The 23,768-nt window shown below is 53.0% G+C and overlaps 3 protein-coding genes across 4 annotated transcripts in view; all 3 read left to right on the top strand.

The window, feature by feature from the left end:
* Positions 1 to 12,521, top strand: part of PXN (paxillin) — a 45,050-nt gene extending 32,529 nt beyond the window's left edge. Inside the window, 15 exon segments of the mRNA XM_089894553.1 lie at positions 427 to 653; positions 945 to 1,060; positions 1,460 to 1,596; positions 1,691 to 1,892; positions 2,727 to 2,862; positions 4,300 to 5,163; positions 6,347 to 6,622; positions 6,862 to 7,180; positions 7,761 to 7,789; positions 7,791 to 7,895; positions 8,153 to 8,323; positions 8,445 to 8,618; positions 9,184 to 9,265; positions 9,406 to 9,554; positions 10,346 to 12,521. Coding sequence (XP_089750679.1) covers positions 427 to 653; positions 945 to 1,060; positions 1,460 to 1,596; positions 1,691 to 1,892; positions 2,727 to 2,862; positions 4,300 to 5,163; positions 6,347 to 6,622; positions 6,862 to 7,180; positions 7,761 to 7,789; positions 7,791 to 7,895; positions 8,153 to 8,323; positions 8,445 to 8,618; positions 9,184 to 9,265; positions 9,406 to 9,554; positions 10,346 to 10,612 — 3,254 coding nt within the window. The 3' untranslated portion in view covers positions 10,613 to 12,521.
* Positions 12,522 to 15,264: 2,743 nt separating this feature from the next.
* RPLP0 (ribosomal protein lateral stalk subunit P0) lies at positions 15,265 to 19,472 on the top strand. Its single transcript, XM_022550956.3, has 8 exons — positions 15,265 to 15,347; positions 15,583 to 15,684; positions 16,653 to 16,828; positions 16,941 to 17,028; positions 17,158 to 17,304; positions 17,399 to 17,584; positions 18,441 to 18,581; positions 19,237 to 19,472. Exons 2-8 carry the CDS (start codon positions 15,631 to 15,633, stop codon positions 19,399 to 19,401), a joined length of 957 nt encoding a protein of 318 aa, XP_022406664.1. The 5' UTR covers positions 15,265 to 15,347; positions 15,583 to 15,630; the 3' UTR covers positions 19,402 to 19,472.
* Positions 19,473 to 20,308: 836 nt separating this feature from the next.
* GCN1 (GCN1 activator of EIF2AK4) overlaps positions 20,309 to 23,768 on the top strand; it is a 56,886-nt gene continuing 53,426 nt past the window's right edge. The window contains exon 1 of one of the 2 annotated variants that reach the window (XM_089894548.1): positions 20,309 to 20,690. In XM_089894548.1, the coding sequence (XP_089750674.1) occupies positions 20,324 to 20,690 (367 nt within the window). In that variant the 5' untranslated portion in view covers positions 20,309 to 20,323. The remainder of the gene's footprint in view (positions 20,691 to 23,768) is intronic. The other variant, XM_089894549.1, reaches the window with a different exon arrangement.

Genomic DNA, 23,768 nt, shown 5'->3' with positions numbered 1-23,768 from the left:
GTGCCCAGGCCCCTCCCCGTGACGTGGGGCCCCTCCCACCCATTCTCTCCACCTTGCCCTGTGGAGTCAGAGTGCGGGTTCCAGGCAGGTACTTCTGACTCCCGGCCGGCCAGCCAGCCAGCTGCACAGCCCTGTTGGAAGGGAACGCAGATGCCCGGCTCCCAGAGGTAGGAGAGCCCTCAGGGCGGCCCCAGGAACCTCCAGAGCACCTTCTTCGTGGCTGGGGAGAAGAGCTTTGGGAGCTGTTCTTAGCCAGGCTGGTCTGGGCTGATACCTTCCTGACCTGAGGCTAGTCATTTCTCCCATGGGCGGGGCAGGTGCTCAGCAGTCATTAACTCTTGGGTGTAGGCAGGGAGGGCGCTGCCACTGGAGACTTAGTCCCCAGGATCCATTTTCTTACCCGCTCCCCACGCCTTCTCTCTGCAGACGCCCTGCTGGCAGACTTGGAGTCCACGACCTCCCACATCTCCAAACGGCCTGTGTTCTTGTCCGAGGAGACCCCCTACTCGTACCCAACAGGAAACCACACATACCAGGAGATTGCCGTGCCACCCCCTGTCCCTCCACCCCCGTCCAGCGAGGCCCTCAATGGCACGGTCCTTGACCCCTTAGACCAGTGGCAGCCCAGCACCTCCCGATTCATCCACCAGCAGGTAAGGTGGGGACAGGGCCTCGGAAGTCAGCTTCAGGGCACAAGGAGCTTGTCTGGCAGTGGCTCGGAGAGCCAGCGATCAGGGAAGTAGGGAGAAGAGGCGGGAAGCGTCTGGCTCTCCCCACCCGCCGCCGCCACGTGAGGGGGCAGTGACCAAGTGTTAATCACCTGTCTCCTGGTCAGAGTGTGGAAACTCCCTGGTGAGACTGCCTGTGAGCAGGAGCCTTCCGGGGGTGACTCGGGCTGTTCCTTTTCCTCCCCGGGGAGGCTCTGAGCACTGTCCTTCCTGCAGCCTCCATCCCCGTCCCCCGTGTACGGCTCCAGTGCTAAAACTTCCAGTGCCTCCAACCCCCAGGACGGCGTCGGCCTGCCGTGTCCTCGAGCTGGCGAGGAAGAGCACGTGTACAGGTACTGCCCAGCTCCTCCCCCTGCTTGGGAATCCTGTGCATCGGCGGGCAGAGGCCACTGAGGCCAGGGTCAGGCACGGCACAGCGCTGGAGGGGAGGGGGATTCTGCCTCAAGGGTCACTGGGTTAGACGGCAGAAGGCCTCTCAACTGGCCCGGTGGCCTTATCTGCCATCACCGTGCAGCAGCTGGACTGGCTGTCACATTGCCCTGCGTTGAGGAAGGTTCAAGAACTGAAGCAAGACTTCCTTCCTCCCCTCTTCTTGCCACATCACTTCCCCGCTCTCCGTCCTCTGGCCGGTGGAGACGCTGTATCCCCTCTGCCTTATTCTCCTTGAGGATTTGGGGGCCGCCAGAGCTGGGGAGCATCTCTCACCAAGGTCTTCCCTTTGCCTCTCAAAGCTTCCCCAACAAGCAGAAGTCGGCCGAGCCTTCACCCACCATCATGAGCTCCTCCTTGGGCAGCAACCTTTCTGAACTCGACCGCCTGCTGCTGGAGCTGAACGCCGTGCAGCATAACCCCCCAGGCTACCCTGCAGGTAGGACTAGGTCAGGCCCACCAGGCCCACCTGCTGGCCTCTGGATCCCTGCAGGGCTCAGGGCTGAGCACCTTTTCTCTTTCCTTCTCCCAAGATGAGGCCAACTCAAGCCCCCCACTGCCTGGGGCTCTGAGCCCCCACTACGGCATCCCGGAGAATAACAGCTCGTTGGGGGGCAAAGCTGGGCCACTGACCAAAGAGAAGCCCAAGCGGAACGGAGGCCGGGGCCTGGAGGACGTGCGGCCCAGCGTGGAGAGTCTCTTGGATGAGCTGGAGAGCTCCGTGCCCAGCCCCGTGTGAGTCTCCACTGGGCCCTCCCAGGCAGGGGAAGGTCTCGCCCAGCCCGTCCCATGCTCCAGGGTCTGCCGTCTCATCCCCAGTGTCACCCGTTCCCTCTGAAGTGCCTGTTGTTTGCCAGGCCCTGCACCAGGCCTTGGGGGATGGTGACAAGTCACGCAGACACCATGCCTGCCTTCAACGAGCCACTATCCATCAGGAAGGACAGACACTGTGCACGCTGAGGGCACCCATAGCCCAGCAGCTGTCAGCACAGGCTTTGGAGCCACACAATAGGGTTCACATCTTGGCTGTGCACTTACTAAGTGTTGTCTCTCAAGCCTTTGTTTTCCCATCTGTAGAATGGGGTAAGATGAAATGGGATAAGGGGGATAAGACCACCTACCTCAGTAGGGGTGAGACCCAATAACACACGTAAAGCACGTGCACACAGGACCCATGGTAAGTGTCTACCGAGTCTTAGCTCTCCTTGGTGTTACTGTGTTGTTGGAACAACTTCACATGTACGTGCAGTGTTGTGGAGGATACACAGGATGCTGGGGCTTGTTGAACGGCAGGCTTGGACTTGGTCTTCTTGGAAAGAAGTGCCATTTGAGCTGACCTTGCCTCTCTCCCATCAGCTCACCTCAGTGCTCTGTCTTGCTGGCTGACAGCAGCCCCTCCCAACAATGCGTCCCCAGGAGAGACTGGGAGCTGGTGGGCTTCCCTGGGGTTGGGAGTGGCAGGACCCCAGTGTCAGAGCTGAGTTGTTGATCCCCTGGGGAGGGGAGGGACATGCTGGGGGTGCACGGGCTGGCCTCTGGGGTCCCCACTGATGCCATGCCTGCGTGCAGCCCCGCCATCACTGTGAACCAGGGCGAGATGAGCAGCCCCCAGCGAGTCACCTCCAGCCAGCAGCAGACACGCATCTCCGCCTCTTCTGCCACCAGGGAGCTGGATGAGCTGATGGCCTCGCTGTCGGATTTTAAGGTGCCCTGAGGTCCCTCTTCCCTGCCCTGGCCCCTCAGAACCCCCATCCTTCCCCTCCTGTACCTCAGCATGAGTAGCTGGAACTTGGCCCCTGCGTGTTTGGGTGCCTCGCCCTGAGCCTGGGACCCCGCAGGCAGTGCCCTGGCCTTGCCAGGATATGGGGGAGGGAGGGCCAGGCTGGCCACGTGGGGACTGAGCTGCCTCTCAGCCTGTGAAGGCAGGACGTGCTCAGCAGGACATTCCTTCCTCCCTGGGTGCTCTCAGCTCCCAGCCACCCAGGCGAGGGATCAGGAGTCTGGGACAAAGGACCCTGTGTCGATGGCTGCTCTTGGTAGGGGAGGGGGTGCTCTGCTGGGCCTTGTGGGATCCTGTTCCGAGAGGTCATTTGCCCTGGAGCCCCATCTCCCACGCTGGCTGGCTGTCCTCAACACATCCTTTCTTTCTGCCTCTGGCTCCTGAATCCACAGGCCTCTTTCGCCATCCGCCTTCCATCCTCCACGGGCCTCTGAGTCCCCACAAGTTCTCTCTGGGAAACCTCACCCATCAGGCTACTGGGCCAGTCCAGCATGAGGCGCCCCATCTCCTCCCCGGGCCTGCCAGACCCGAGATGTTTTATTTAGAGGATGCAGTGCTTTGATGGGGAGTGATGGTGACTGAACTCGCCAACAGTTGCTGACTCCACCCTTCCACGGGGGCATGACTTAGGGAATCGGAGGAGGGGAGCCAGCTCTTGGCCCCATTGGTGCCTCCAAGCCTCCCTTCGGCTGGGGTTTCACGGGGCGGGGGGGATGGGTGCGGCCTGGGCTTGTGGCCCTCATGTGCCAGTGGTTCTGAGTGGCCACCGTCAGGAGCAAGTACACTGGGCTCAGGAGTTGGCCCGAGGGAGCCCTGCCCCAGCACCCTTTAGGCTGTGCTGCTTTTCTGAGATCCCTTGAGAAGCTGCGCTGGTTCTCACTGTGACCCTGGAGCAAGGTCTCGGGGGATGTAGGAGAGCAGGGATTGTCTGGGAGAGACAGAGCTGAGAGCTGCCTGTGGCTGTCTGTCCCTTGATTGGTGCCTGGGCTGACCTCCCCGTGACCCACCTCACCTTAGCTTTTTCTCCCTCGTCTGTACTTGGGATTGGCGGGGGGCAGTGCCCGACAGGCATGGCTCAGAGGCTGCTTTCTGCTGCCTGGGTTTGATGGGAGCCAGGGATATGAAGCCCAGGAAAACCTGTCTGGGGGCTGGGTCTTCTTCCAGGGCCAGTCCTCATGCCTCAGCTTCGCCACCACCTTGGTCTTGTCAGTGTAGACGGTCTTGTCAGTGTAGACCATCTTGTCAGTGTAGACGGGGACTCTCAGAGCCCTGAGGCCCAGCCTGCCCCTTGCAGTGGGCTTCCTTCCTCATCTCTCCCAACTCTCTCTCCTCTCCCCTCTGTCTTTTGTCTTTCTCCTCTAGACCAGCTCCTCTGCTGTGGCCTTGAGCTCCCCAAGGCTGCTGTCCAGCTCAGCTCCATCCCCACACCACATACTTTCTCCTCCTCCACCTGGGCCCTATGTATTCCTGCCACCCCCTAGGAAACCCTCCCCTCGAAGCCACGGCCACACCCTGGAGGTCCTCTGCCCTGAGGACAATGTGACCCCCAGCTGGCTTGATTTGACTGGCCTTGGGGAGATGCCTGACACCCCCAACTCAAGGTCTCCCTCCACGGAGAGTTCTCTGGGGCCACCGGGTGCAGAGAGCCAGGCTCGCGTTTGGAGGGACCCACCAAACGTGAGCCTGGTGAGTGAGCTCTCCAGGGTGCCTCCCGGCCACACTCTACCCCACGCTGGGTGCACAGGTCCCCAGGAGGCTGGGGAACCCCAAGTGCTGTCAGCCAACCCTTTGTGCCCAGGAGAGGCCGTGGCTGCCACATGGGAGTGGCCGTGGGCTCTGGAGGCGCTTAGGCCTGAGTCCCCCGGGGGAGCTACGCCCAGCTTCCAGGAAGTAATCGAGCCAGCCGCCATGGCCGTGGACCGTCAGGCTATCTTACCGGATACCTGGAGTCTCACGAAAGCACGTGGACAGCAGAAGGAGAGGGCAAGGCCAGAGCCAGGGGAGCCAGAGAGCAGATGCCATGCCCCAGTTGAGGAGGAGCAGTTAGGTGGAGAGACGGCCACGGGGGGCAGCCTGGTCAGGCCAGCCCAGGGACCCGAGACCCCCAGGAGGCCAGAGGGCACCACCGAAGCCGCTGCAGAGGCCAGGAGGGAACGGCCAGAACTTCCACAGGCTGTGGTCATGGACACACCCAACACCACGGAGAGGATTTCCACCTCTGGCCAGGCAGGCGTGAGCTCGCACGGCTGCTAGGCATGGCCCCGGCAGGCCGCACGTGGACCACGCCTGGCTAATTGCATGCAGCCTCCCACTCTGCGCATGTTTGCTTGGGCAGCCGATTCCGAGATGCCGTGGCCTGAGACCCTGACAACCAGCCGTGGGCAGTGGGCTGTGTGCGGCCGGCGGAGCTCCCTGGGCCCTGGAATTTCTCTTAGTGGCACCCTGCCTCTTGCTTGATTAAGGCTTTTTCCTTCAGATGAGCTTCCCCTGACATCCTGATGGGATGTGTGTGGAATGGTGAAAAGCATGGGCTTGGGAACCAGATAGAACTGAATACAAACCACGCCTCCAACACTTGCTCCCTGGGTGACCTTGGGCAACGCCCGCACCAGCCTCAGTTTTCTTCTTTAAAATGAGGGTAATAGACCATTTCCCCCAGAGCTGTCCAGAGGATTAAATGAAGTAATGCCAGAAGGTGCTTAGAAAGAACATAGCACACGGTCCCCAATAAGCCGTGGCTGACGTTAACGGTTATTATTCGCTTCTTGATTAAAATTTTAGGCCCTTTTCAAAAACAAAGTAAAATAAAACAACAACAAAAATAACCAAACCAGGACTTCCCTGGCAGTCCAGTGGTTAAGACTGCACGCTTCCAGTGCAGGGGGCACGGGTTTGATCCCTGGTCAGGAAACTAAGATACCGCATGACACACAGCGCGGCCAAAAATAAATAATAATAACCAAAGTGCTAGAAACAAGTAGGTTATAATGTAAACAAGGAAAAAAAAAACCTGGTTGAAGGATTTACTGTAAGGAAAGACCACATTTTTCCTACTACAAATTAAAAAAAGGAAGGGAGGGAGGGAAGAAGGGAAATTCTTATGCCCTTTCAAGAATGTCCACTTACATTCTTTCAAATAATTCTTTTAACAACCCTGTAAGGCAGCTGAGAAAATGCCGTTACCCCATTTCAAGGATGGAGAAGCTGAGGCCCTGGAAGTGAAGTGTCTTACCCAAGGTCAGGGCTGACTTGGAGGGTGTCTGCTCTGCCCCCTGCCTCCACCCTAGCTCAGCTTGGCTCTTCTCTGGTGGTTTGGTCCTGCCCACCCCTCCTGGGGGCTCTTGGGTGTGGACTGAGCAGCATCTGCTGAGCCCAGAGTGGCCTGTGACAGCTTCCCTCCCCCCCCCAGATCCGCTCCATGATCAGAAGGAGCCGGGAGACCGGCCACGCTCACCCCATGTCCCGGGAGCCCTCCCCTCGTCGCCGGCTGGACCCCGCCACCCTGAGCAGGACCCCGTCCCAGGAGCGGCTCATCGCGGAGCTGCAGGGTCGGCTGGGCATCCAGCCGGAGGTGGAGGAGGCCGAGGGGGCCGCGGGGGCCTCTGTCCAGGACTGGCTGACCGAGGGCATCGTCATCACTGTGCAGCCGTGTGGGAGGCGGGCTAGGGGGCAGCTGGTAGAGAAGGTAGTGAGTAGCTGCCCAGGGCTGGGCCAGGGCGGAGGTCTTCCAGTTCTTCCCCAGCAGCGGCCAGAGGGGAAGTTTGGCATGTGGGGGGGGGGTGGGGGGGTTCTGCATCCCGTGGCCTTGTGAGGCCAGCCTCACTCTTGGTGTCAGAGTGGGAGGGCCCCAGGGAGCCCCTACTTGCTGAGCTGATGTTTCCTCTGCCGTTGCCTTCATCTCTCTCCCTCTCTTCTTCCTCCCAGGTTGTCTTCCCTCCTGGCTCTCCCATTCCCCTGAGAAGAACCTTCTCTGTTCTGCCTTCTCCTTCTCCTCCCAGCCCTTTGCTCCAGCATCGCAAAGACGCCTCGGCCAGCAGCTCTTCTCCCCGGCCCAGCCCGCCCACCTCCTCCACCCTGGGGCCCTCGGCTCTTCCTCGAGGTCCCCCCGGGGTCCAGAGTGCTGGGGCGGGGCCACGGGAAGACGGTGTACAGGGCCCCACCCCGCCCACTCCTGCGCCCCACTCTGTGAGGTCCATGGGCTGCCAGACCGACGAGGACCCACTCTTCCCCCCGATGCAGGCAGGCCTCCCGGGGCCCTGACACCAGCCCTACCTGTCCCTGTCCTTATGCTCGAGTGGTGTCCCCACTCTGCACACATACACATCCCCTCTGTTCCTCCATCCACAAGCCCTGCATGGTACCATGGTCCTTCCTGAGACCTGGCCTTGACCCTGGACCCTCGCTTAACCTGATGTCCATGCTCTCACCCCCGAGACGTCAGCTGCCCTCTTTCTTCCTCCTGGGGCCTCCCCCCTGCCTGCCCCAGGCTCCATCTGAGGAAGCCATTCCCAGAAGGAAAACCAAAACCTATCCCCCGCCTTCAGCCCCAGACCCAGTACCTGGCGAGGCCTCCTTGCTCTCCGGCCCCATCACCTCCCCTCCCTAAGTCCTGCACCTTTTGGTTGGCTTACCTTTCTCTCCCTCTTCGTCTCTCCCTGGGCCTCTCTCTCGTGGTGGTTTTTCTCTAGACTTTTTCTCCTGATTTTGGTACTGCTAGTAGGGGAAAAAAAAAAATCCATCCTTACATTTCATCCTAAAGTCCTTTTTGTGAAATGGTTCGATGACAAGTTCTCCTATTCTTTCTTCCTTAATTAAGAAAAAAGAAATTCTTATTCTTGTTTCCTCCCCTGTCTAAGATCCAGGGCCTGGAACAAAGAGCGGACGGAGAGCTGTGCTGGGCGGCCGGCTGGCCTCCGAACGGCAGCCAGAGCAGCCCTGAAGGGCAGGACGAGGGAGGGGTCAGTGCCAAGGCTGGGGCTTAATGTCCTGCTTGCCATGTGTTCCCAGGGCTCGGTCAGGCCCACCGTGAGCCCCTCTGACACCAGAATGTCTTACAGATGCCACTCCCACCTTGAGGGCTTCTGAAGCCCCTGGACGGGCTGCACTTCTTGCCTCCTTCAGCCCGTCTGTCCAGGAGAGGGGAGAGCCCCTGGTGCTGCGAACCTCATCCCCAAGGCCCAGATGTCCTCACCTGCCCTCTCCCCTCTCTCCACAGTTCATGGCCCAGGGGAAGACAGGGAGCAGCTCTCCCCCGGGAGGGCCCTCAAAGCCTGGGAGCCAGCTTGACAGCATGCTGGGGAGCCTGCAGTCTGACCTGAACAAACTGGGGGTCGCCACGGTCGCCAAGGGGGTCTGCGGGGCCTGCAAGAAACCCATCGCGGGGCAGGTGATGATGGGGTGGGTGGGGCAGGGGAGGGAGCGGTAGGTGGGCACGGGACCTTGGCTTCTCTGGGAGGGTGCTTTGTGGCAGACCTGCGTCCTGAGCCGTATCCTGCCTCTCTCCTCAGGTCGTGACCGCCATGGGGAAGACGTGGCACCCAGAGCACTTCGTCTGCACCCACTGCCAGGAGGAGATCGGATCCCGGAACTTCTTTGAGCGGGATGGACAGCCCTACTGTGAAAAGGACTATCACAACCTCTTCTCTCCACGCTGCTACTACTGCAACGGGCCCATCCTGGATGTGAGTTCCTGGGTGCAGGTGGTGCCACCTGAGGCTCAGAGAGGTCACATTACGTGGCCGAGCTCACACAGCTTGGAAACTGGGATTCACACTCAGGCCGGATGCACGGCCCGTCCTAATGCACATTAAGCAGCGCTACCTCTCATCCCCGATTCCCTTCTGCTGAGCCTCCCAGAGGTTAGGAGCCCTGCCCAGGTAAATGGAGTGAAGTGAGGGCTCCCTCACTCTCCTGCTGTGTGATGTTAGGGAAATGTCTAGCCTCTCTGAGCCTGAGCCTGAGTTTCTTCCCTTATAAAATGGGAGTCACAATAGAACCTATGATCTCAACTGCACATGAGGATTAAAGGAGACAGAGTGTGCCTGACATATCACATCCTTCAATAAGTCAGAATTCTCAGTGGTATTCAGAGCACAGTTGGGAGAGACCCCATCTTGGGAGTGTTATACTCTTTCCTTTGCTGGGGCTGGGGGCAGGGTGGAAGGACGGCCTTGCCTGTGGGTCTCAACTGTGGGATCTGTCCAGTGGGGCAGCGCTCAGCTCTGGTCCCACACTTTGCTTTCACAGAAAGTGGTGACAGCCCTTGACCGGACGTGGCACCCCGAGCACTTCTTCTGTGCCCAGTGTGGAGCCTTCTTCGGCCCTGAAGGTACTGAGCGGTACCTTCTCACTCGCTGTCGCCCGGAGCATTGGGGAGGCGGGGGCATGGTGGGAGACCTTGCTGAGGCTGGAGTCAGGGTGGCTCCTCCTCTGGAGGCCTCATCTGCCCCCCACACCCCCCCTCCTCAGGGTTCCACGAGAAAGACGGCAAGGCCTACTGCCGGAAGGATTACTTTGACATGTTCGCCCCCAAGTGTGGCGGCTGTGCCCGAGCCATCCTGGAGAACTACATCTCGGCCCTTAACACCCTGTGGCATCCTGAGTGCTTTGTGTGTCGGGTAAGGGGCCCCCAGCCCTCCTCTGGAGGGGGCCGAGAGCGGGCAGTGGGGAGAGAAGGGCCTACCTCACTGTGCTTTCTGAATCCGATTTACAGGCCCTGTTTGGGGGTATTAATGAGGTGAGAAGGCAGGGGGTACAGTCCTTCAAGTCCAGTAGGTCCTGGGCCAGGGCTCGTACTGAGGCTGGCAGAAACCAAGAGCAAGGTGGTCCTGTGCAGCAGCCCTGAGACAGGTCATGTTCGGGAGAAGGGTGTGTGAGAGCGAAATGAGATAATGCAAGCATTTAGCAGCCTCAGCGGAAATGGGCAATGGTTTCCAGACTGCATTCTGGGGGGTAATGTCCCCCAGATGTTATTAGAGATCCAGTAAGTGTCCCCTGATCAAAATAAGTTTGGGAAACTGTTCATTGCCAGACTTCTCAGAGCCTTTAATACCTAAGCGTGCCTTTGGATCTCCAAATGGGAATCTAGGATGCAGAGTTTGACCCTGGAACCCTTTTCTCGACACCAGGGTTTCTGGGCACACCATTAAGCCACCTGCTGAAGTGCCCAGGCGTAAGATCCGTGTCTGAATTCAGGCAGTGCAACTTAGCAGTGGCAAGTCAAGGTCATTGGGAGACTTCAATAAGCGTTTAGCACCACACTTGGCACATAGAGGATGCTCAGCAAGGGAGAATCATTTCGAGTGTGATGACCCTGACTGTCTCCTGCCCATCACCTGGGAGCTGCCTCAGCCCCCAGCCCCAGCCTGAGCCCCCTGCCCCCCCCGCCCCACCCCTCTTCTGTCTCCAGGAATGCTTCACACCATTTGTCAACGGCAGCTTCTTCGAGCACGACGGGCAGCCCTACTGTGAGGTGCACTACCACGAGCGGCGGGGCTCGCTGTGCTCCGGCTGCCAGAAGCCCATCACGGGCCGCTGCATCACCGCCATGGCCAAGAAGTTCCACCCGGAGCACTTTGTCTGTGCCTTCTGCCTCAAGCAGCTCAACAAGGGCACCTTCAAGGAGCAGAACGACAAGCCTTACTGTCAGAACTGCTTCGTCAAGCTCTTCTGCTAGGCGCGCTCATCCCTTCCTCTGCCCCGCTTCCCGGCCCAGCCTCCCAACTGCTACTGTGACCCAGAGGCCTCGCTTAGGGGTGAAGGGGCAAACCCGACTGAAACTGGAACCACGTCCTTGGCTGGTGCAGGATGGCAAGAGGGTCCTGAGGGGTCCCGCCTGCTTTTCTTACCCCCTGCCAGAGCCTCTGGGCCTCCTTCCTCCTCCTGCAGCTCCCCGCAGGCTGCCAGCTCTTCACCCTCCCCAGAGGCAGAGGCTGGAGGGCTCCACCTGTGTCCCCACGAACCCGCCTGGCCAGTCCAGCACCCCACACTGGAGCCATCTCTCACTCATATTTCGGCAGTGGAGCTGGGGGTGGGGGTGGGGAGGGCAGGCAGGGTCACATGGGGGCCTCTTTTCATCCATATCCGCCCCCACAACCTAATTATCCTTGTTTTGAGAGTATTGGGGGACAGCAGCTCCCTCCAGACAATGCCAGCATCCACCCATCCATCCATCCAAGGGCGGAAGTGTCCTAGGGGCCACGGAAGATTCCTTGTGCGCCTCCTACCCTTCCAGTCTCCCCAGGCCTGGGCAGCTGCCCCCCGACCCCTGTAACTTCTCTGGTTCTACTGAGAATGGCCTCTCCAGCAATAATGTTTTATAATCACTTCCTCCTTCTCCGGGGATGGTGTGAGGCGGGGTTTCACCCCGTGCCTGGACACTGTACCAACTTTGATAGATTTCTACACTGAGGTTTGAATTCATATCGTCTGAGTTACTTTTACCTCTCTATACGAAAATGATTTTGAAGAGATTTTAAAGACGTCTCCTTTTGTACCTTTCCCCCATGTGCACTGCCACTGTCCTGTGTATGCCACGGTGGCTCTGGTATATGGGGTTTGCCTTGTACTGAGGGCTTGGAGGGGGTGAAGCAATTTGTATTTTATTTTTTCTTAGCACAAGCAGGTGAACTGGGAGCAGCTCTGTGACTGCCCTTCTTTAACTTCACAGCTCACAAGGACTGTTTTTTATAAACTGCTGTATTTTGAAACCCCTTCCTTACTATCCAGGCCAGCAAGCTCTTCACTGAAACCGGCCTTAAGGGTGTTTTGCCCTTTGGGGCCTAGAATTCCGAACCTCATCTGTCCTGTTCCTGAGGGAGGAGAACGGGGAAGTACACTTTGGGGGTGCTGTTTTCTAAGTAAGCCATTAGGAGTGTCCACTCCCCTGTGAACTTTCTGGCAACAAATAGAACATTCTCGGCCTTCTCACTGCTTCTCTGGGGCTCTTCTGCCTCCTCAGGAAAGCTGGTATCTGATTTTGACCATTAGTCTTGTTGATTCCACTGGGTGCATCCCTTCCCCAAATTTCCTGCCCTCCCTGGAGACTGGTGTCCTGGGGAAAAGAGCCCAGGTCGTTGGCTGGGGGCCTGCTAGGATTCTCGGCAAAAGGACAAGGTCTCGCTGAAGCAACAGGAAGCCCCCAGAGTGTTCTCCCCCAAGGATGAGATAGGTAGGGCTGGGGTTCTGGGTTAGTGGAACGGGGTCCCAGTGTGGTCTAAAGTGAGGAAGAGCCAGACCACTTCGCTAGCCTCCTAGCAGAGGCTGGGTGTGCTGAGCCTCTCAAGGAGGCTTCCCAGGGAGGGAAGAGGGTCCCTCCTTGGTGGCAGGGCTGAGAGCAGCCCGGGTCTGGGGAGGTCAGCCAGGCCCCGCCACGGGTCTGATGTCTCCACGTCTACCCACAGGCCTTATTGCTCTGTTTACAGTGACCCCTCCCCTAGAGGACCTGGGGTTTCAGAGGTCCACCCTCTGGGTCAATGGTTATTTGATGATTTGATTTTAATTTTTTTTCTCTGTAAACTTATAACCTGGCTTTTCCCCATTTCAATTCCTGTGATTTATGCCAATAAAATATGCCATTATTTTCACCTGTGCTAGTGCCGTTTCTCTGTGGTCTGGGATTAACAGCTTAGTGCCAGAAAAGATACCAAACCCTCCCCAGGCTCACAAGGACCACAGTTTGGGGGTAAATCATTGAAGTTCACTTACTGGAGGCCAAAGCCCTGGGGATGGGATCCCTGTCCCACAGGGCACTTGTGGTCCTCCTGGCTTCCTGCATGGGTCAGGCCCTGCCCACTGCAATTTGCCATGGATTCGCCAAGGGCATCCTTACATGGGCCTGGGGGTGGCCTTACACTCATGGATGGGGGAAGAGGTTCAGATAGAACCGACGTGCACAAGGTATCCTGTGAATGAGCACAGAGACAGGGTGTGAACCCAGGGCTTGTCTCTGTCTGTGTTCCTACATTGACCAGACACCACCACTCCCACGTTCTGGCACCACACCTCGGGTGTAAAACCTTCCCAGTTGAAAGTGGCTTCACTTATAGTTGAGGATGGTTCTCGACTTCCCCCTGGTGGTCATGTCTGTGTTTGCATGCTCCCTTGCTCTTGTCAGAGCCAGAACTCCAGTCCTGGGCCCTTGAGAGCTTCCTGGACAGCTTTGTAACTTCATAGTTTTCCTGTTGTTTGGAATGGTCCTCCAAAAGCTGCTTGTTGACTTCTAGTCTGAACCCTGACCCTTTCACAGTAAGCTCAGAAGTGAAAATCACCTTCACCCCTCACCCAAAGATAATATTTCCAGCCCATGTTGGATTTATTTCTATAAATGAACACAGTACACTTCATTGTAATTTGTTTTTTCACTCAATTATACTTTGTATTTAACCATGTCAATAAATAAATATGTGCATCATTTTTAATGGCTTCATGGTATTCCATTATATTGATGTACTCTAATTAGAGACATATTTATATCATTAGAGCCAGGATGTCCTTGGGAAGTTACTATGTGAAAACGTATATACTTGGAAAAGTGCATTTGGAGGGAAACAGCCTTAAGGTTTGGAAGGGACTGTATAGCATAGTGAGGCCCATGGGCTTTGAACTTGCTCCTAGATTTCAGTTCTGAAGCCACCACTTATCAGCTGATGGACTTGGGTGTATTATTTAACCTCTGTGAATTTTCTTATCAATAAAAGTGAAATACTAATACTGTACCTCCTTGGGGGATTGTTGCAAAGATTAACAGTGGTAATGTGCACAAAGTACTTAGCACAATGCTGAGCATGCAGTTATATCAATACATTGTCACTAAAAAGAGATCTTAGCAGTAATGGACTCCAGCAGTTCTCTATACAGGCTCATCATCAGAGGCACCAGGAGGCTTGAAAACAACATACCAAGGTTTCTAACTTGGTCAAGTGAAAAGGGTGGAGATAAGGAGAACCCCTCCCCACTTCCGACCTAGGATCTAAGCTCATTCATTAAAAACATATTTATTTTATTCTATTTATTTGGTTGTGCCGGGTCTTAGTTGCGGCAGGTGGGCTCCTTAGTTGTGTCTCCAGGGCTCCTTAGTTGTGGCATGTGTGTGGGATCTCGTTCCCTGACCAGAGGTTGAACCCGGGCCCCCCACATTGGGAGCATGGAGTCTTATCCACTGTGCCACCAGGGAAGTCCCAAAAGATATTTATTGATGTAGCACAGTTGTTCAAATAAGTGTTGAATGAAGGTGTAATAAAATAAGTTGACATCTAGTGATTTCCTCCTATATTCCAGGAACTGTGTTGTCTTAAGACATATCGCTCTAGAACGTGAATACTATTATCCCCATTTTACTGATGAGGAAAGGGAAACAGAAGGTCAGCAAGGTGAAATCACTTCCTAAGATGACACAGCTAGCAAGTGGCAGAACAAGGATATGAATCCAAGGTTATCTGTCTGCAAACCCTGCATCCATTTATTCAACAAATATTTATTATAAGCTCACTATGTGCCAGGCACAAGGCAAAAATATCTGGAGAGAGACAAACAACAATGGAACAAATAAATTATATAGTGTGTTACAAGGTGTAAGTGCTGCCAAAAAGATAGAACAGAGGAAGGGGGGAGTGGGAGTGGTTTTGGGGTAATTTTGAATAGGGCAATCAGGGTAGGCCTCCAGCAGGTGATATTTGAGCGAAGACTCGATGGAGGTGTGGATATCGGCAAGAAGGCTTCCAGGAAGAGGTAATAGCTAGTGCAACATCATCCGGCTGGAAGGAAATGAATCAGTAGGCAAATCGGAGATTAGATTATAGGTGTGGAGGTGGGGAACAGATCATGTAGAGCCTTGTAGGCTATTTAAGTTTTAGGCTTTTTACTGAGGGGGAAATGGGGAGCCTTTAAACAGTTCTGAGCAGATGAGGAAATGATCCGACTTAGGTTTTAAAGGATTCCTTTGTTTCGATAGGGAGAAGAACAAACTGCAGAGGAGACAAGAGACCATTCTGTTTCTAAACCATGAGCAATTTTTTTTTCCTTTTGTTTTTTTTATTAGCAATTATTTCTCAGCTCCACGTCATACTCTTTAGTTGCGACTTGACCGGAAGAGACGTGGACTCAGCTGGCAAACTCTAGCGCCTACAAGAGAGCGGCTCCAGCCCAGCAGAGGGAAGCAACTCTGAGAAAGGTCCTCCAACACACAGCAGTGCCCTCCTTTAACTACCTCGTTTAAAGGAAGCTTCCTGTTGGATGGAATGGCACCGATATCATCCAATGGTTGTCTGTATCAATCCGGCTCCTCCAGACAGACGTTGACCCCAGCCAATAGATGGGGGCGCTGTCCGCAGCTTCTAATTGGCTGCTTCGTTCACCTATAAAATATGCAAGCCGGGGAGCGGCCCTTCTCTCGTCAGGCGTCCTGGAGTGAGGTTTGTTCGTACCCTGCAGTCTCGCCCGGGACTGGCGGCGGGGAGGATGCGGTTCTTCGGGGGTTCTTTAGGGGGGCGCTTCGGGACTGCAGGGTCTGGGCCGCGGCGGCGGCAAATGCAGCCCCGGGGCGGCGGGCGCCCGCGCGTGGTCTGCTCCACGTGTGCCTTGGGCTTGGAGCCCGCCATGTCTTGGGGGCTTGTGTCGGGGTGTCTTGAGCTCCCTTTTTCTCTTCAGTGACATCGTCTTTAAACCCTGCGTGGCAATCCCTGACGCACCGCAGTGATGCCCAGGGAAGACAGGGCGACCTGGAAGTCCAATTACTTCCTTAAGATCATCGTAAGTGCGGGGTGGGTCCCAGCCGCCCACCGTGCTGCTTCAGCCCCGGGTACTAACGGAGACAGTCAGCAGCCATGTGCTGAGTGCCTGCTACCACATTAGGTCGTTTTAGGCAAATCTCATTTAATCTTCCCAATTTCCCGAGATGCGCGCCCTTCCTCCTCCCTTTGTTGCAGGTAAATAGGCTCAGGCACGTTAAGTGGCTCCTAGGGTAACAGCGTTAACGCCCAGGTCTGTCGGCTTCCAAATAGCGCTCATCGTACTTTACTCCCCTGCCTCCTTGTTTGGGAAGGTCTGAGGCAATGAGTGACTCAATATAAAGTCAAGTTGTTGCATATTCAGGTCCTATTAGTCAAGAAACTAAACTTTAAGTGAATGCTTTCTCTTGGATGGCCTTGAGTTGGGTCTTCCCCTGCCTAGAAATGCTAACCATGCTGCTCTTCAGGCATTAGGATGCGTTGTAGAGTTTAGTCCATTGTATTCTTCCCCATTTATTCAGGGTTTCAGACTCACAAAAAACTTAAAAGAATTGTAAAATCATATACTCACAACTTAGGTCCTACAAGCAATATTTTACTGTATTTGCTTTATGTTGTATTTTGAATAATTTAAATCTAACCTTACTTGGAAGAGTATTTTTTTTGTATTAATGCAGCTGATTTGGTGAAACAGAAACATGCTTCATGGTTGGGAAAAATTAAAAATGAAAGTTACAAGTAAAATTTTTTGATTGAATGTAGAAACATAATTTTTACCATTCATACTCAGCAAGCAAATCTTTGAAAATGTAGCGTTGTTTTAACTCGGGCAGCTGGCAGTAAGAGGAATTGTCCCAGTCTTTGAGACATTTCAAAAACATAGAAGAAAGGGAGTGAGATGGAAACCAGTTATTGTGGGATTTGGTTTCTATTAATCTCTTCCTTCTTTTGTCCTGTGAAACGTTGCTTGTTTATGGCTTGTTTCTGTAGCAACTTCTGGATGATTATCCGAAATGCTTCATTGTGGGAGCAGACAATGTGGGCTCCAAGCAGATGCAGCAGATCCGCATGTCTCTCCGAGGGAAGGCCGTGGTACTGATGGGCAAAAATACAATGATGCGCAAGGCCATCCGAGGGCATCTGGAAAACAACCCAGCTTTGGAGAAGTCAGTTCATCCTCCTGGGCATCTTTATCCGCCCTTCTCAGTGTCCTCCTCCCTTTTCCTGGAGAAGAACGGTACTGAAAAGTGACTGTCTCCCATAAACTTCTCTTTGCAGACTGTTGCCTCACATCCGGGGGAACGTGGGCTTTGTGTTCACCAAGGAGGACCTCACTGAGATCAGGGACATGCTGCTGGCCAATAAGGTAAGGGGAGAATCAGGTCGGTTGGAGAGACCTTACTAATTTTGGCTCCTTAAAAGCAACAAAACTGACCGTTCTCAGGTTGTGTCTGTGGAGAGAAGACTTCTCACTGTTTCTCATTTTTTTGTTCAGGTGCCAGCTGCCGCCCGTGCTGGTGCCATAGCCCCATGCGAAGTCACTGTGCCTGCCCAGAACACTGGTCTGGGGCCTGAGAAGACCTCCTTCTTCCAGGCTTTAGGCATCACCACTAAAATCTCCAGGGGCACCATCGAAATCCTGGTGAGTGGACCTGGCTTGCCAGTGCTAGCCGGGCTCGGTTGCTGCCAACCTGCTGCATGTCCAGGTGTTAACTGCCAGCTCCCTTGTTCTTCAGAGTGATGTGCAGCTGATCAAGACTGGAGACAAAGTGGGAGCCAGTGAAGCCACGTTGCTGAACATGCTGAACATCTCCCCCTTCTCCTTTGGGCTGGTCATCCAGCAGGTGTTTGACAGTGGCAGCATCTACAACCCTGAAGTACTTGACATCACAGAGGAAACTCTGCATTCTCGCTTCCTGGAGGTACACGCTGTCCATTCCAGGCTCTTCTTGCATTAATAGTTGAGAGCGTGTCTAGCTTCAGACTGAATCCTGGCCATGCAGCTGACTAGCAGTGTAATAATCAGGGACAGTTGTTTAATCTGTACCTCAGTTTCCTTGTCTGTAAATGGCAATAACAATATAAGATTGTTGAAGGATCTAATGAATTTATGAATGTAAAGCCTTAGAACAGTGCTGGGCACATGGTAAGGGCTGTTATTCTAGGGCGTGCAGTAAGATGTGAGATTTTGAGTAGTGTCAGTGAGTCAAAAGAGGAATGAGAAGATGAGATAGTTAATACATCAGTGTTGCCAAGTACCCTGTCTTGGGAAGATGGACTCTTTCAGGGACTGTTATTGCTTAGTTTTTGCCACTAATATATCCTCTAGTTAACAAATAAGGTGGTAGGAGATAGAATTCCTTTTTTATTGGATGAATGGAACATTGCAACTATACATACTCTTAACTCCAGTTACTTTTGGAAATCTCACTAGTGAATGAAATTCACATCTGGAACTAATTTAATGTTTTTCTCTCTTGGAATGCAATGGTTACGTTAATAGTTTATATTTTCACAAGATGGTGGCTTTTGAAGTAAATGCCACCATCATGGTATAGGGAACGCCCATGTTGAGAATAACAGCAAAAAGCATTTATAAATTACTGGGTCTGAATTTCCCTGCCAGAAGCATTTGGTGTGAGGTGAAGTGTCCTGTGTGAGACTAATATACTAATCTAGCAAGTCTTGTTTGCTGTCGAGCTTTGCTTGGACTCAACAGCAAAGACCTCACACCTGAAGTGTGATTTTTTTTTCTTTTTTTTTTCCTTCCTTCCACAGGGTGTCCGCAATGTTGCCAGCATATGTCTGCAGATTGGTTACCCAACTGTTGCATCTGTACCCCATTCTATCATTAGTGGGTACAAGCGGGTCCTGGCTTTGTCTGTGGAGACTGAGTACACCTTCCCACTTGCTGAAAAGGTATAAAAAAAAATCCACCAGGACCACAGCAGACCTGACAGTTATTAGCAAGAGGATAAAGAGTTGCCTGTTAGTGTTTTCATAATAGTGTTTTATGTAGCAGATACATTTTTAAGAGTATAGAAACCCTAGGGGGACTCGTTCCAGGGCTCCCCACGGACACCAAATCCATGGGTGCTCAAGTCCCTTGTATAAAATGGTGTTATGTTAAATAATATTTCTAGGTTACTTACAATACCTAATACAATGTGAATGCTATGTAAATGGTTGTAAATACAATGTAAATAATTGCCCCCGTGCAGAAAATTCAGGTTTTCCTTTTCGGAAATTTTTTCCTTTTTTTGATCAGCAGTTGGTTCAATCTGTGAATGTGAAACCTCTGGATACAGAGGGCCAACTGTATACTTGAGGTTGGGAGGCAGGGGAGGCGTGTTCGTGACTTAAGAAATTACAAGAGACTTAAAGGGGGCTTAGTTAACAGATAAGAGCTGGGCCTAAGATCACCAGGCTATACCCAAGCTCACTTCCAGAATAAGATTTCACTGATACGGAAATTGGTCCTTAAAACTTTTGAGCTCTGCAGAGGCTGAAGGGTTGTGGATAGTAGGGGGTGTAGATGGACTATTTTGACTATGAACTTTTCCCCTTGCTTTAGGTCAAGGCCTTCTTGGCTGATCCATCTGCATTTGTGGCTGCTGCCCCCGTGGCAGCTGCCAGCACTGCTGCTCCTGCTGCTGCTGCCGCAGCCCCAGCCAAGGTTGAAGCAAAGGAAGAGTCGGAGGAGTCGGACGAGGACATGGGATTTGGTCTCTTTGACTAATCACCAAAAAGCAGCCAACTCAGCCGGCTTTATTTGTGAAACAAGGAAATAAAGGCTTACTTCTCTTACAAGTCTCTGGATTTTTCATTTTGTGCATTTTGAGGTTATAGTTCTGTGTGCTAGAAACTGAAGCCATGGTAATAGTTCTGTGTGCTAGAAACTGAAGCCATGGTAAAATCATAGACCTTTATTTGGAGTTGACATTTGGTGTCCTCTTTGTAAGTGAAGGACTGCTCTCCTAGCATCCTGTACTTTTTGTGGACCCAGCTTTAACTGTATTCTTATTAAATGGAATTGATTCCATGACCATCAGGCCACTATCCTGGGTCACTCCAAGATACTTTGAGTAGGTGTCATATTGAGATAAGCACTGGATGAGTGCTGCCAGGGTTTTTCAAACTGGGTGGTGATGTGATTAATGATGAGTTTAGTGGTGACCGTTATTTAAGGAGATAGAACAGCTGATGCTGTAGGTGTTGTGAATCTTAGGTTTCACTTATCGATTTGCACTGGGTCACCCAGTAATGTGCTAGTTGTAACCAGGACTCAAAAGTTTTGAAAGCCGTTGCTAACAGGGACGACAACTGAGCTGTGCAGACCGTATTTGAACTAGTTACAGAGTTGGCAGGTCTGCATGCTGAATAAAACTTAAGCAACTCTGGACCATGAGGCCCACTACCTGCAGCCTCCCACCCTGTGACCTTGTCTTAAGGAGCTGTCCCCAGGCAGGGTTTTCTCTCAGCTCCAGAGTCCTCCCCTGACTGCCAGGTATACCCCTGTTTTTAAACCCTCACATTGTCCACCGCTGGGGTACAGACTCTTAATAGGATAAGACACGAGTTGGCTGCCTGCCTTTTAGCGAGCTCAGTTCCTGTTATCAAGGGAACTCCTCTAGGAAGCATCTAGGACACACTTCTGTAAAATGGTCTTCACGCAGGAGAGGCTCACACGGGGGTGTCTGGGCCGGACCTGCGCACTCGTGGGTCGATGGCTGCAGGGCGGTCTCACCGCGTTACAAACCCTCAGGGACCCCCGTCTCCCACGAGGCCGGGCTGAGAAAGGCCCTGGGGAGGAGGCCTTGATAGTCCCAGGCGCTCACCCCGGTACCCAGTCCAGTTTCCCGCCTCGAAGCCCAGGCTGCCGCGGCCGCCATCCCGCCCGGGGGCGCCAGGCCCCGGGCCCCAACACTATCCCGGCCTCGCTCTGCGGTGTGGGCCCGCGCGGTGACCCGGAAGCGCTCCGGAAGCGGTTCCGGAGTCAGCGCCGGCAGGATGGCGGCGGACACGCAGGTGAGGCGGGCGGCTGCGAGGCCAACGCGGCCAGCGACGGGGCGCGGACGGCGGCGGTCGGGCCGGACCGCTAGTGCCGCTGGCGTAAGGGGCCGGGGGCCGGCGGCTGCGGAGGGCGCGGTCCAGGGGCCGCTTTGGGCTGGTCCCTCCCGGACCCGGCTTCGTCCCGGCTCCCGGCCCGGGTGGCGCGGACCGGCCGCGGGCTCGAGGAATCAGGGACTCCGGCCTCGGCGGCTGGAACCTGTCGGGCCCTCCCCGGTTCCGGAGTTGCCGAAGTTCCTCTTTCAAGGAGTCTGTGATCCATTTCTCCGAAGCCCTCCAGCAGTGAGCCCCGGCCAACGCCAACTCCCTCTTAAACTTTGTGTTCAGCAAATATTTCTCAAGCACCTACTATGTGCAGGGATTTATAGCATATTCTTTGGATTCATACAGATCTGAGTTAGAGTCTTGGTCAGTTTCAGTTTCTCTGAGACGCTGGGCAAGTTTCTTATTAACCCTGCCAATTCTCAGTCTTTTCATCCATAAAATGGGGCTAAACTAGTACCTGTCGTGTAGGGTTGTTGTGAGGAGTCAGTGAAATAAAGTAGGACTCCATATATGTTGATGGTTGTTATTAGGTGCAGCGTTAGATAAAAGAACTGTCACAATTCAGGAATAGTCTTGTCACCCTGAGTGTTATTACCTGTGAAGTGTCTCATAGTTAAGGGAAGAGCTGGGGAAGACGTTTTTCCTCCATCCCATCCTCCTTTTAGTCGTGTTTTAGGGTGAAAAGACAATATTATGGGAAAAGGAAATGGGTTTCTAAAGGACAGCATGGCTCACTTGGGTATCAGGGTGAGGAGATTAATTGATTTTGGTAGGGAGGCCCTGAGGCCAGAGAGTGACTCCTTAACCTGAGCATTCAAAAGATGCGAACCGGGCTTCCCTGGTGGCACAGTGGTTGCGAATCCGCTTGCCGATGCAAGGGACACGGGTTCGTGCCCCGGTCCGGGAAGATCCCACATGCCGCGGAGCGGCTGGGCCCGTGAGCCATGGCCGCTGAGCCTGCGCGTCCGGAGCCTGTGAGGGGCCGTGACGGTGAGAGGCCCGCGTACCGCAAACAAAACAAAACAAAAAAAAGATGCGAATTGCGAGCAAGGGAAGGGCTGGTAGTTTTTTTTTTTATATTTATTTATTTAGGCGGCGCCGGGTTTTAGTTTCGGCATGTGGACTTCTTAGTTGCGGCTCGCATGTGGGGACCCGGTTCCCGACTAGGGAACGAACCCGGGCCCCCTGCATTGGGAGCGTAGTCTTACCCACTGGACCACCAGGGAAGTCCCAGGGGCTGGTAATTTGTTCCAAGTTTGTTATAGTGAATCCTGGAAAGAAAAGCATAGTCTCCTGGGTATTTTGAAAAGGGTTGGGAGAATACACGCTGACTGTGTAACATTAAAACTCAAATGCAAAAAAAAAATCTCTCCAGTGCTGTGTTGTTCAGTATGGTAGCTAGTTAATTAATAGCCAAGTGGCTATTTAAGTTAGTTAAAATTAAATGAAATTAAAAATTCAGTTATTCGTTTGCACTAGCCACATTTCAGTGCACCGGTAGCCATATGGGGCTGGTGACTACTGCATTGTACAGTGCAAAAGAACATTTCCATCAACACAGAAAGTTCTACTGGACGGTGCTCCTCTAGAGAGAAACCTGTGAACATTTAAGCTCTTTGCATCTGATCTCACCAGCAAATGACTTCTCTGAAGGATCTTCCTCAGTTTTATTATGACAGGATCCCAAGTGGGTAACATTCATTTTCTGATTAAGAAAAAGAAGAGCTTTGAACCTGAAACGCTCTTTCATCTTTGGGGGAGAAACTATAGCCAGGAATTTAATATTAGCATGGAAAAACAGCTATGTGAGAATTTTAGGTAAAGGGTGGATTATATATATGCATCTATTCTTGCTATCTCCTCCAGCGTCACTAAAACTAGTAAAGAGTTGGAAAAAAAAATGAGAATTGGAAGAATGGGGAGCAGACAATAGCAGCAAACTTTTGGAAGCTAGAAAGTGATAAGTGGTAAAGGGTTCAGCAGACCCAAGGGAAATGAATCCTAAGCCAAGTTAAGAAAGCTGAGAACCAACCTGATTTACGTTGCAGAATCTCTGACAGCTGGGAATTGGTGGTATCAGCTAACCTCTGGAAGTGACGGTGAGTGGGGAGGGGCTCAGTTAGGAGGATTGGTTGAAAGCCCTTTTCAGATGCAGTCAGAGCCCCAGCTTTCTTTCTCCATCTTGGCAAAAGCCTGAAAGTTTTCTCTCTGGAGAAAACTTGTTTTGTGTAAAACAGGACCGCACAAAAGTGTGGGAGGTCCAATATCCACGGAAATCATCAACAAAATAATTCAGCATACTTTCTGCGAACGGAAGCATGTGTTTTCAGATCAAAAATGCTCAGTACAATGGATGAAAACAGACTCACAACAAAGCACATTAATGTGAAATTTTAGAACCTTGGACACAAAAAGAAGATCTTAGAAATTTCCAGGGGGGAAAATCAGGTCTCAGACAAAGGATCAAGAACCAGAATGGCATTGGGTTTCCCAGCAGTAATGAAAGCTAGAACTCAGTGAAGAAAGGTCTTCAGTATTCTGGGAAAACTTCAACCTAGAATTCTGTACCCAGACAAACTTCAGGTAGGAGGCCAAAACATTTTCAAACTTGCAAGGACTTCACGAGGATGTACTTTACCCAAACACAAGAAAGAGTACATTTTCAGGGTGATAGAGTCCCAGCTGTAGGAGATCACCCACCAAATTGGGGCAGGTCGGAAAGCACTGGGAGAGGCTTCTTCAGGAAAATGGAATTTGGTAGAATACCTGGTCTGCCTAAATGTATTGAGATTTAGACAAGTGGCAGAAAGTTTGGGATTGAATTATTAATTAGAGCAGATAAAACAAGGCAAACTGAGGTGAGGAGGGAATGGGCACTGGGAGCCTTTATTTAACTCCAGGGTTAATTTTAAAAAAGCTGTGCAAGAGAGTAAACAGTTTATTAAATGGAAATTGAATACCATTTGCATATAACGTAAACACTGAATTACT

This window comes from Delphinapterus leucas, chromosome 14 (assembly GCF_059928025.1).
Source record: "Delphinapterus leucas isolate spDelLeu-1000000601 "Yukka" chromosome 14, BTC_Dleu_Yukka2, whole genome shotgun sequence".
Lineage (NCBI taxonomy): Eukaryota > Metazoa > Chordata > Mammalia > Artiodactyla > Monodontidae > Delphinapterus > Delphinapterus leucas.
Note: the sequence above shows the minus strand (reverse complement) of the source record. Positions and strands in the feature narration are given on the sequence as shown.

Bases quoted from the DNA above. Each gene is read 5' to 3' on its own strand.
- RPLP0 (XM_022550956.3), top strand. From the start codon at position 15,631: ATGCCCAGGGAAGACAGGGCGACCTGGAAGTCCAATTACTTCCTTAAG. The intron at 17,029-17,157 runs GTAAGGGGAGAA...TTTTTTGTTCAG, and splicing joins ACATGCTGCTGGCCAATAAG to GTGCCAGCTGCCGCCCGTGC. The intron at 17,305-17,398 runs GTGAGTGGACCT...CTTGTTCTTCAG, and splicing joins GGGGCACCATCGAAATCCTG to AGTGATGTGCAGCTGATCAA.